General features: G+C 46.3%; 1 protein-coding gene across 1 annotated transcript; it reads right to left on the bottom strand.

Moving 5' to 3' along the window:
* Positions 1-876: 876 nt before the first annotated feature.
* Positions 877-5,297, bottom strand: LOC127577667 (uncharacterized protein C11orf91 homolog). The gene is made up of 2 exons (XM_052029059.1): positions 4,951-5,297; positions 877-2,287 (listed from the first exon to the last, which is right to left on the bottom strand). Exons 1-2 carry the CDS (start codon positions 5,258-5,260, stop codon positions 2,187-2,189), a joined length of 411 nt encoding a protein of 136 aa, XP_051885019.1. The 5' UTR covers positions 5,261-5,297; the 3' UTR covers positions 877-2,186.
* Positions 5,298-11,886: the final 6,589 nt, after the last annotated feature.

The raw sequence follows: 11,886 nt of genomic DNA, 5'->3' as shown, positions 1-11,886 counted from the left end.
TAAATGCTTATTGTTCCATTAACTTGCTTGTACAGAAACTTTTTCAGCGTTTTCCATTTCCGTTAGCAAATTTGCCCTGTTGAAAGCAGTACTGACATCAAATTACTTAACTTCCTCTTCACACATTCAATGCTGAAATGCTTTATGTCTTGTTGTTACCAAGAAAAATATACAGACTTAATTCTAATTGAAGCCTAAGAATTTTTACTTGCAAAAAAGCACCAATCTCAGGTCACAAGGACCAGTATGTTAGCTTTTTCACTGTTTATCACTTTGATAGCACAACAGCCAATCATTAAAAACATGTTGATTAATCGGAAAAAGCAGCTTGAATGATATCAGATCTGTGTGGGAATATTGGCGACCAGATGAATCATTATTTATTTATTAATTCACAGGACATAGATGTCTTTCGCCAGGCCAGCATTCATTCCCCATCCTTAATTGCCCCTGAACTGGTTGTCAAGAGCCAATCTCGTTGGTGGGTCTTGAATCTAGAAGTTAGTTAGATCAGGCAAGGACTGATCCTTAAATAACGTGAGGAAGCCAGGTTGTTTGTTAACACATCCACAGCAAAGTTTACTAATAATAGGTTTTTCAATTCATAGATTTATTTAATTAATTGAATTTAAAATACCTAGTTCCTGTGGTGAGACTTGAACTCATGGTTCCAGATGCTAGCTCAGTAACTTAACCACTATTCCCCTGTTTAGCTTTGCTAACTTCTGAGGAACTGGATACAAAGGGTCATGTCCAACCAGCAACCAATATTCACACACATTTAACACCAGAAGACACAGGACAGATCGCTTCCCCAGATGTGCCCAGCTGTGTTCAGCAGTGACACCCTCCCCCCCCCCCCCCCTCCCCAGGGAGAGACCCCACCTTTCAGGCATTGTATTATAGAGGTCCATGCGCTTGGGCTTGCTCTGCCAACTAAAATGGCCCAGTGCATTTTGTGACCCAGCAGCGATGTTACTAAACCTTCAATCCCCAACTGTACCATGTCTGGTGGTGGAAAAGATTTAAGACTGCAAGGATGTTTGAAATGCTTAAACAAAGCACGTGAATGTTGGGATTGTGGGGAAAGCATATCGGAAAAAAAATGACCTTTCAACACAGACTCAAGGTGAGCATCATACCAAACCATCAGTTGAAACCACTACAATTGGTTCAGTCACTGGTAAGTAGTCACGAGTACTCAGAACTTGTGACTGGCAACGCTCTTTGGGGAGCGAGTCCTCCTCTGAAAGAAATACAGCTGCAGCGGAGGCCTTCATCTCAATCGGATACAGTGAAAATATGAGGGACCGAATGAATCTTTTGTTATGCAGTCAGAACGAAGGTCGTCTCATTGAAAGAATGAATGCTTAAACATTGTATCATTTGTTTCCTTGTTCACTCCCATGTCCATCAATAGTCTTGGGCAGGGGAAGAGGAAATGGGGAGAGGGGGCTGCATTTAGAAGAGTTTCCATGGATTGGTCCACACTGGGTTTCATTAGGTGGTAGATCAGGTTATTTTTCAAGTTAACTATCCCCGCTGCAACCTCCCCTCCCATCACCTGCCACATAGATCCCAACAAAGTGCCTCACTGCACCTTTCAACCAGAGACCCTGTCTTAGGGTTGCTAACTTTCCGCTGTTATCCTGGAATTCCTTGGAATTGAAGACTAACCCTTAAGACACCAGCACAGCTAAGAGAAAAAAAAAGGGGAATTTAAAAAAAAATTGTCTTCTTTGACAGAATTTCTCTAAATATTTATTAAAACAGAGCTTGGAACTTGGGATAGGAACAGATTGAGATAAGGTAAGATGTCATGAACTAAACCTTCACAAGAGTCGACAACCCTGGCCAGTCAAGGAACCGGATACTGGCAGATCAAGCTAGCTAATGGTTTGGTCTGTACACACATTGTCTGTGGTAATCCCCTTTGTTGTAAAACTCCCTCTGAGAGGCAGTGGGTCATACACCCTGTGTACTTTAACAAAGGTGTATCAGAATGGGAGCAGTAAAAATAACGTGTAACTCAATACAGTTCAAGTTGAGTAACTACATGGAAATGTCTTATTCGGTGGATTTGATGGTTCAATGATGCTTATAGTTACAAATCAGAGAAAAATCCTAGCAGTAATTCAGTCCAACAACGTTTTGAATATTAACCTGAGATCTCCACAATGGAAGGACTACCATTTTTTTGCCTTGTCCTTTAAGATCTGCAGATTCTTTTCCTTGGCCGTCTTGATATCTTGCATCTTCTCATCTTTCAGCATCTTTAAGAACTTATCTGTTGAGAAGCAGATTCACGGTCTTAAGAGTGGAACTCAGTACAACAATGAGGGACATCTTCAGATCTATGGCGGTTGCCGTGACAAGAGTGTGGGACACATTATCGCAAGGAACGGTTGATGTTCTTTGCATGGATGGGTTTAATGAAGATGAGGCACAGAAGTTATGGGAGGTGGGGTGGTGGTGGTGGTAGTGGTGGAGGATGTCGCCAAAGAACCATAGAACCATAGAACAATACAGCACAATACAGGCCCTTCGGCCCACAATGTTGTGCCGACCTTCAAACCACACCTAAGACTATCTAACCCCTTCCTCCCACATACCCCTCTATCTTAAGTTCCTCCATATGCTTATCTAACAATCTCTTGAACTTGACCAACGTATCAGCCTCCACCACCACCCCAGGCAGCACATTCCATGCATCAACCACTCTCTGGGTGAAAAACCTCCCTCTGACGTCTCCCTTGAACTTCCCCCCCGTTACCTTAAAGCCATGCCCTCTTGTATTGAGCATTGGTGCCCTGGGAAAGAGGTGCTGGCTGTCCACTCTATCTATTCCTCTTAATATTTTGTACACCTCTATCATGTCTCCCCTCATCCTCCTTCTCTCCAATGAGTAAAGCCTGAGCTCCTTTAGTCTCAAAGGCAAGTATTTCCCTTCTTAAGTAAGGGAAGGGATATTTAGAAACATTTAAAAATATTTGACAGCTGGAGAAACTGGGGGAGTTGGATTTGCTTGTAAGGCCTTATCATTTGGATCTGGAGTTGATCTGTCAGTAGACCTCTGCAATTTTCGGAGTATCTGGCATGCTTATCTGTTGTTTGAACTTAACAATATTTGTGGGAGCTCATTCATTGATTCAAGATGTCCATAAGTCAGGTGTTTGTAACCTAGTGAGCCCTGTGTAACAGCAATTGATTGACCTCCACTTTGAATAAAAACAATAACTGAAGATATTTCTCCTCATCCCAGTCTGAAACAGCCTTCCCCTTATCCTCAAACTGTCCCTGTCCCTGGTCCTAGACTCCTCAGCCAGGGGAAACATCTTCCTTGTGTCCAGCCTTCTGAGCCCCTTTAAGAGGTTTACGTGTTTTCATGAGATCTCCTCTAAAGTCTACAGAATGCAGTTCTACTTTACCAACTCCCTCTTCACACCACCGTCCCCGGAACCCATCCAGTGAATCTTTGATGCATTCTCTCAATGGCAAGTTTCTTAGATAAGGAGACCTAAACTGTACACAATATCCTGGTCAGGTCTCACCAAGGCTCTGCGCAATTACAATACCTTACTACGATATTGTGAGTACTTGAAGGAGCTAAGTTAATGCAAGAATCGTGACCTTTCAACATTTACATCCAAAGTGTGCGATTTTTAATCCTCCTCCCATTGTGCACCAACACATAATGATGTACAGAGGGATCTTGCGATCCAAGTCACTGAAAGCGACACGCAAGTAGATAGAGTGGTAAAGAAGGCGTACGGCACGCTTGCCTTCATTGGTCGGGATATTGAGTATAAGAGTCAAGAAGTCATGTTGCAGCTGTATAAAGCTTTGGTTAGGCCACACTTGGAGTACTGTGTGCAGTTCTGGTCGCCCCATTACAGGAAGGATGTGGAGGATTTGGAGAGGCTGCAGATGAGGTTCACCAGGATGCTGCATGGATTAGAGGGTATGAGCTATAAGGAGAGGTTGGACAAACTTGAATTGTTTTCTCTGGAGGCTGAGGGGAGATTTGATGAAAGACGATAAAATTATGAGAGGCACAGATAGGGTAGACAGAATCTTTTTCCCAGGGTAGAAATGTTCAAATACTAGACGGACATGCATTTAAGTAGAGAGGGGAAGTTTAAATATGTGCGGGGCAAGTTTTTTTACACAGAGAGTGGTGGGTGCCTGGAACGGGTTGCTGGGGTGGTGTGGGAGCAGATATGATAGTGGCGCTTAAGTGGCTTTTAGATGGACACATGAATATGCAGGGACTGGAGGGATATGGATCATGTGCAGGCAGAAGAGAGTCAGTTTAATTTGGCATAATGGTTGCCTCATTATAGGAAGGATGTGGAAGCGTTGGAAAAGGTGCGGAGGAGATTTACCAGGATGCTGCTTGGTTTAGAGAGTATGCATTATGAGGAGAGACTAAGGGAGCTAGGGCTTTACTCTTTGGAGAGAAGGAGGATGAGAGGAGACATGATAGAGGTGTACAAAATATTAACAGGAATAAATAGAGTAGACAGCCAGCGCCTCTTTCCCAGGACACCAATGCTCAATACAAGAGGGCATGGCTTTAAAGTAATGGGTGGGAAGTTCAACGGAGATCAGAGGAAGGTTTTTTACCCAGAGAGCGGTTGCGACATGGAATGCGCTGCTTGGGGTGGTGGTGGAGGCAGGTACATTGGTCAAATTCAAGAGATTACTAGATAAGCATATGGAGGAGTTTAAAATAGAGGGATATGTGGGAAGAAGGGGTTAGATAGTCTTAGGTGAGGTTTAAAGGTCAGCACAACATTGTGGGCCGAAGGGCCTGTATTGTGCTGTACTGTTCCATGTTCTATATGCTATGTAATTCAAATTCCCTCTGATGACCAAAGGAGCAATGTCAAATTAGTCTGAAATAAAGTCCAGTAACTGATGACTGAAGTGGTTAAGCCCAGGACTCACATCGTCGCAGATCGAAGCCATCTCCTGTCAGCGTGAGGAGCTCCATCTCCTTCAGCCTGATGTCTAGCTCACAGATCTCATCCAGCTCGCTCCAGGCCGAATCCCCTCCTGCTGGGGGTGAGAAGAACTTCAGGGGCTCATAGGGGTTTTCCGCCAGTCCCTGTGGCCACAGGGAAGCCTTGGTCGTCTTGTTCTCCCTGACCTCCTGGGCCGGGAACAAGTTCTTCCAGATGTTGAAGCTGCTGAGAGACGAGGAATTGCTGTTGGTGTCGTAAAGTGAAGGGAAGTACTTGGGAGCCTTTTTGCTCATGCTTTCTGGACGGCGTGAAGCCACTCTGTTTAGGTCGCTGGCTCCCCTTTCTCCACTTTCTCCATTGGTGTCTTTTTATCTCTTTGCATCATTACATTCCATGTGAGGTTATGTTTAAATTAAAAAGATGCACATGGAGACTTTGGAACTCAGTCATGGATCCCTGACTCAGCATTCCAAGAAACAATCACACCCCCTGCAGGTCCTGGGCTATGATTGGCTGGAGGCTTTTGCCAGCCTCCCATAGGTTGAGTCATAAAGTTGTGCACTGTCAGTAGATTAAAACTAAGCCTGTGGGGAGGGGAAGGTTTTGGTCTTAAGTTCCTTCTGCCAAACTTTCATTGGGATTTATATAGCTAGACAGATATATAGACTGTGTGGCCAGATTCTGCTCTAACTCCATCTACAAGTTTGCAGATGAGTGATCAGTGGTAGTACAGGAAGGAGATGGAGCTGAGTGGAATGGTGTCATGACAACAACCTTTCCCTCAACGTCAGCAAAACAAAAGAGCTGGTCATTGACTTGGAAGCAGGACAGAGCACATGCCCCTGTGTGTGTCGATGATGCTGAGGTGAAGGTGGCTGAGAGCTTTAAGTTCCCAGGTGTAAACATCACCAATAGCCTGTCCTGGCCCAGATGCCACGGCCAAGAAAGCTCACCAGCACCTCTACTTCCTCAGAAGGCTAAGGAAATTCGGCATGTCCCCGTTGACCCTCACCAATTGTTAGGGTCCTATCTGGATACACCAAAGCCTGGTACGGCAACTGGTCTGCCCACGACCACAAGAAACTGCAGGGAGTTGTGGACACAACCCAGTCCATCATGGAAACCAGCCTCCCCTCGATGGACTCTGTCTACACTTCTTGCTGCCTCGGTAAAGCAGCCGGCATAATCAAAGACCCCTCCCACCCCAGACATTCTCCCTTCTCCACACTTCTGCTCCTGATGTCCCTTTTAGATCTCTCTCCTCTGATCGTAAACCTATGCCCCCTTGTTTTTATCACCCCCTCCCTGGGGAAAAGACTGCATGCTTTCACCCTGTCTATGCCCCTCATGATCTTATACACCTCTATCAGGTCAACCCTCAATCTCCTACATTCTAGGGAATAAAGTCCTGGTCTACACAACCTCTCCTTGTAGCTGAGGCCCCCAAGTCCAGGCAACATCCTGGTAAATCTTTTCTGCACTATTTCCAGTTTAATAACATCTTTCCTACAACAAGGTGACCAACACTGTACTCCAAGTGCGGCCTCACCAACACCTTATATAAATTCAACATAACTTCCTGACTCCTATACTCAGTGCCCTGACTGATGAAGGCCAGCATGCCATATGCCTTTTTCACCACCCTATTTGTACAAGTCCTGCCCTGGTTTGATCTCCCAAAATACAATACCTCACATTTATCTGGATTGAAATCCCTTTGCCAATCTTCAGCCTGCATACCTCACTGATCAAGATACCCCTGTAATTTTTCGTAGCTTTCTGTACTGTCTACAACACCAGCTATTTTAGTATCATCCGCAAACTGACTAACCGTGCCTTCACATCCAAATCATTTACATAAACAACAGAAGTCCCAGCACCAACCCCAGTGACACATTCCGAGAAACAACCCTCAATCAGCATCGTCTGCTTCCTACCATTGAGTCCATTGTGAATCCAAACTGTTATCTCCCCCTGGATCACATGTGATCTGACCTTCCAGACCAACCTGCCATGAGGGACCTTGTCAAAGGCCTTGCTGAAGTCCATATAGACAACATCCACTGCCCTACCCTCATCTACCCTCTTAGTCACCTCAGAATCAGAATCAGGTTCATTATCACTGACATGTGCTGTGAAATTGTGTTGGTTTGTCCCCTTTGACTCTCACCAACTTTTAACGATGCACCATAGAAAGCATCCTATCTGGATGTATCGCGGCTTGGTATGGCAACTGCTCTGCTCAGGACCGCAAGAAGCTGCAGAGAGTTGTGGACACAGCCCAGCGCGTCACAGACACCAGCCTCCCCTCCTTGGACTCTGTCTTTACCTCTCACTGCCTGGGTGAAGCAGCCAGCATAAGCAAAGACCCCACCCACCCGGGACATTCTCTCTTCTCTCCTCTTCCATTGGGTAGAAGATACAGGAGCCTGAGGGCACGTACCACCAGGCTCAATGACAGCTTCTACCCCACTGTGATAAGACTATTGAACAGTTCCCTTATACAATGAGATGAACTATGACCTCACGATCTACCTTGTTGTGACCTTGCACCTTATTGAACTGCACTTTCTCTGTAGTTGTGACCCTTTGTACTGTTATTGTTTTTACCTGTACTACCTCAATGCACTCTGTAACTGCACTGTGTAATGAATTGACCTATACGATCGGTTTGCAAGAGAAGTTTTTCACTGTACCTTGGTACAAGTGACAATAATAAACCAAGACCAATACCAAGAACTCCCAAGAAATTTGTCAGACACGACTTTCCACCCACAAAGCACTGCTGATTGTTCCGAATCAGACTCTGTCTCTACACTAATAAACCAGTTACAATTACAATTCCAGCGAGGCTCTAGCTAGAGTTATGCCTTTAGTTTTAATCATCTTACCTCAAGAAGGATGTATTAGGTCAGTGGAGGGTGCAATCCAGGTTCACCTCAGTATAGGAAGGATGTGATGGTGCTGGAGAGGGTGCAGAGGGGATTCAGCAGATGTTGTCTGGGGTGGAGCACTTCAGTTATTAGGGGAGACTAGGGCCTGTTCTCCCTGAAGCAGAGGAGGTTGAGAGGGTATATAATTGAGGTATATAAAATTATGAGAGGTATAGATAAGGTAGCCAGTAGGAACCCTTTCCGCATATTAGAGTTAGATAAAACTTGAGGACATAGACTCAGGGAAAGGGGGAAGAGATTTAGAGGGGATCTGAGGGGACCTTTTACACCCAGAGAGTGGTGAGTCCCTGGAATGTACTGTCGGAGAGAGTGGTGGAAACACAGTTGCTGACAGCATTTAAGAAGTGTCTCAATGAGCACTTGAATCGCCCAGGCATAGAAGGCAATGGGCCAATATCTCCAACAGCCTGTCCTGGTCCAACCACGTAGACACCACAGCCAAGAAAGTTCACTAGCGCCTCTGCTTCCTCAGAAGGCTAAAGAAATCTGGCATGTCCCCTTTGACACTCATCACCAACTTTTATCGATGCACCATAGAAAGCATCCTATCCGGATGCATCACAGCTTGGTATGGCAACTGCTTTGCCCGTGACCGCAAGAAACTGCAGAGAGTTGTGGACACAGCCCAACGCGTCACGGAAACCAGCCTCCCCTCCACAGATTCTGTCTACACTTCTCACTGCCTGTAAAGCAACCAACATAATCAAAGACGCCTCTCACCCCGGACATCCTCCCTTCTGCCCCCTCCCATCAAGGCAGAAAGTACAGAAGACTGAAAGCACGTACCACCAGGCTCAAGGACAGCTTTTATCCCACTGTTATAAGACTATTGAACGGTTCCCTAGTATGATAAAGTGGGCTCTTGACCTCACAATCTACCTCGTTATGACCTTGCACCTTATTGTCTACCTGCACTGCACTTTCTCTGCAGCTGTGACACTTTACTCTGCATTCTGTTATTGTTTTCCCTTGTACTACCTCAATGCACTGTGTAATGAATTGATCTGTATGATCGGTATGCAAGACAAGTTTTTCACTGTACCTCAGTACAAGTGACAATAATAAACCAATTCCAATTCCAGTTCCAAGTGCTGGAAGATAGAATTAATAAGGATGGGTGCCCATTGGTCAGTGTGGGTAGGGTGTGCAGGTGGCCTGTTTCCATGCTGTATTGAGGAGGTGTAGGATTAATAAACTATAACTGTATTCATATCTTAAGACGGATGAGAAATACTGATTTAAAAAGTGTCCTTCAGGCCAGAACAACCACACCACTGCTTTCTTGGGCTGGGTGCTGTGTGGTAATTGCTGTGTCTGGAACTTAATTGGATTCCCATTACATTTGACTATGGAGATGATGGTCAACCTTAATGGGAAATGGGAAGGCTGTCTCAAACAATGAAGGTGATGCCTGCCTTTGTCTCACCCGATTGCAAAACGATTAGCTGAAGCTGGGGTGTGGGGCTGCTCTTTGTCCATCTGCAGTAGCCCTTTGTCCGTTTCCTGCTCAACCAAGAACTCCGACACCTGACTCATTAAAGTGTGCGTGACAATGTTTGTATGAATTACTGTCTGCCCCCTCTGTACCTCGGAGAACCCCGCTGCGGACTCTGCCTGAGAGTAAGGAGGTTTCTCCCTAGCAATATATTGCTAAATAAATGCGTTTGAATTAACCTGTGACACTGTGTGATTTACAACAGATGGAAGTGGGGCTTCAAAATCGGGTTAACAGTATGACTCTATAATACTTTGGGTGTCAAGGGTTAAACTATTTACCCATTCATTCTCCATCTGTGGGTGTCACTAGCAAAGCCAGAAATAATTATACATCTCTTGTTGCCCACCACCAGCACCCCCCCTCCAACACCGCCCCCAATCCTTATTGGACCATTTCAGAGCACAGTTAAGTGTTAAGCACATTGCTGTGAGTGTGGAGTCACATCTCGGCCAGAACGAGCCACTGCCACACCCTGCTTAGGATCTTATATAGTTTCAATAAGATCACCCCTCATACTTCTAAACTCCAAGGAAACCCAAACCCAACCTGTCCAGCCTCAGTTGACAGGACAACTCGGGAATTAGCCTGGTGAACCTCCTTGGCCTCAGTGCCACCGTTATCCTTTCTTAGGTAAAGTGACCACAACTGTGGTCAGTGCTCCAAGTGTGGCTTCACCAGTGTCCTGCACACTTGAAACCAAACCTCCCTATCTCGAAACTTTTCTTAATAAGGGCCAATATGCCATTTGACCTCTTCAATACTTGCTGCACGTGTCTGCTAACTTTTTTGATTGGCGTATCAGGTGGACCAGAAGTGACCTGTGAAGGCAGATGGCTTCACTTCACCTTGCAATAGGGCAGGCATGGGAGTGTAGCGGTTAGCATAATGCTTTACAGTGCCAGCGACCCGGGTTCAATTCCCGCTGCTGTCTGTAAGGAGTCTGTACGTTCTCCCCGTGTCTGCGTGGGTTTCCTCCGGGTGCTCCGGTTTCCTCCCACATTCCAAAAATACGTACGGATCTACGCAAGTTGTGGGCGTGCTATGTTGGCACCAGAAGCGTGGCGACACTTGCGGGCTGGCCTCAGAACACTCTACGCAAAAGATGCATTTCACTGTGTGTCTCGATGTACATGTGACTAATAAAGATCTTATCTTATCTGGTCTTATTTCCTGGAGCACAGAACTGACAGAGTGCAGCACTACTGGAGACACTTAAATGAGATGATAAACACTGAGATGCTGGAGGAACTCAGCAGGCCGGGCAGCATCCGTGGAGAAAAGCAGGCGGTCAGCATTTCGGGTCAGGACCCTTCCTCAGGACTGAAGATAGGAAAAGGAGAAGCCCAATATATAGGAGGGGAAAGCAGAGCAGTGATAGGTGGACAAAAGAGGGGAGGCGGGGTGGGCACAGGGTGGTGATAGGTAGATACAGGTAAGAGACAGTGATGGGCAGGCGCGGGGGAGGGGGGAGAGCAGATCCACCCGGGGATGGGTCAAAGGTAAAGAGAGAGAGGAAAAAAAAGGGCTAGAAAGGGAAGAAGCGTGGTTGTGGGGGGAGGGGGGTGTTGTGGGGAAGGGGGGTGGGGATTACCTAAAGTGGGAGAATTCAATGTTCATGCCTCTAGGCTGCAAGGTTTCCAAGAAGGAAAATGAGGGTGCTGTTCCTCCAGTTTGCACTTGGATTTCTCCTGGCAGTGGAGGAGGCCGAGGACTGACATATCTGTGATGGAGTGGGAGGGGGAGTTGAAGTGACTGGCAACAGGGAGATGCAGATCACGGTTACGAACAGAGCGCAGGTGCTCTGCGAAACGGTCACCTAGTCTGTGTTTGGTCTCACCGATGCAGAGGAGGCCACACTCGGAGCACCGAATGCAGTAGATGATATTAAGGGAGGTGCAGGTGAATCTCTGTCTCACCTGAAGGGACTGTTTGGGTCCCTGGATGGACATGATGGAGGTGGTGTAGGGGCAGGTGTTGCACCTGTGGCGGGGGCAGTGGAAAGTTCCCGGGGTGGGAGCGGGATGGGTGGGGGAGCAGGGGGGTGAGGAGTGAACTAGGGAGTAGCGGAGAGAGCGGTTCCTCCAGCATCATCGTGTTTTTCATCTAGATTCCAGCATCTGCAGTTCTTTGTTTCTCACACTTAACCAAGATTCCTTCTGAGAACATGTGTCACTACCTCCCCCGTGACCTGGGCAAGCAACTTATACCTCACTGTCACTAAAGAGGGTGGACTCTTTAGTATGTGGAATTAGTTTCTGTGGGTCCTACATTGACAAAGTGTCCATGCTACATTAAGAGCTTCAATGGGATATCCCAAAGTTAAACACAGAACATGGACCAACACAACATAGGATCAAGTCCTTTGGCTCACGATGTCTGTGCTGACAATGATGCCCATTTAAACTGCACATCTCAAAGACCCCACCTACCTGGGTCATTCTCTCTTCTCTCCTCTTCCATCAGGTAG

Source organism: Pristis pectinata, chromosome 14 (assembly GCF_009764475.1).
Source record: "Pristis pectinata isolate sPriPec2 chromosome 14, sPriPec2.1.pri, whole genome shotgun sequence".
Classification (NCBI taxonomy): domain Eukaryota; kingdom Metazoa; phylum Chordata; class Chondrichthyes; order Rhinopristiformes; family Pristidae; genus Pristis; species Pristis pectinata.
This window is presented reverse-complemented; position numbering and strand designations above follow the sequence as displayed.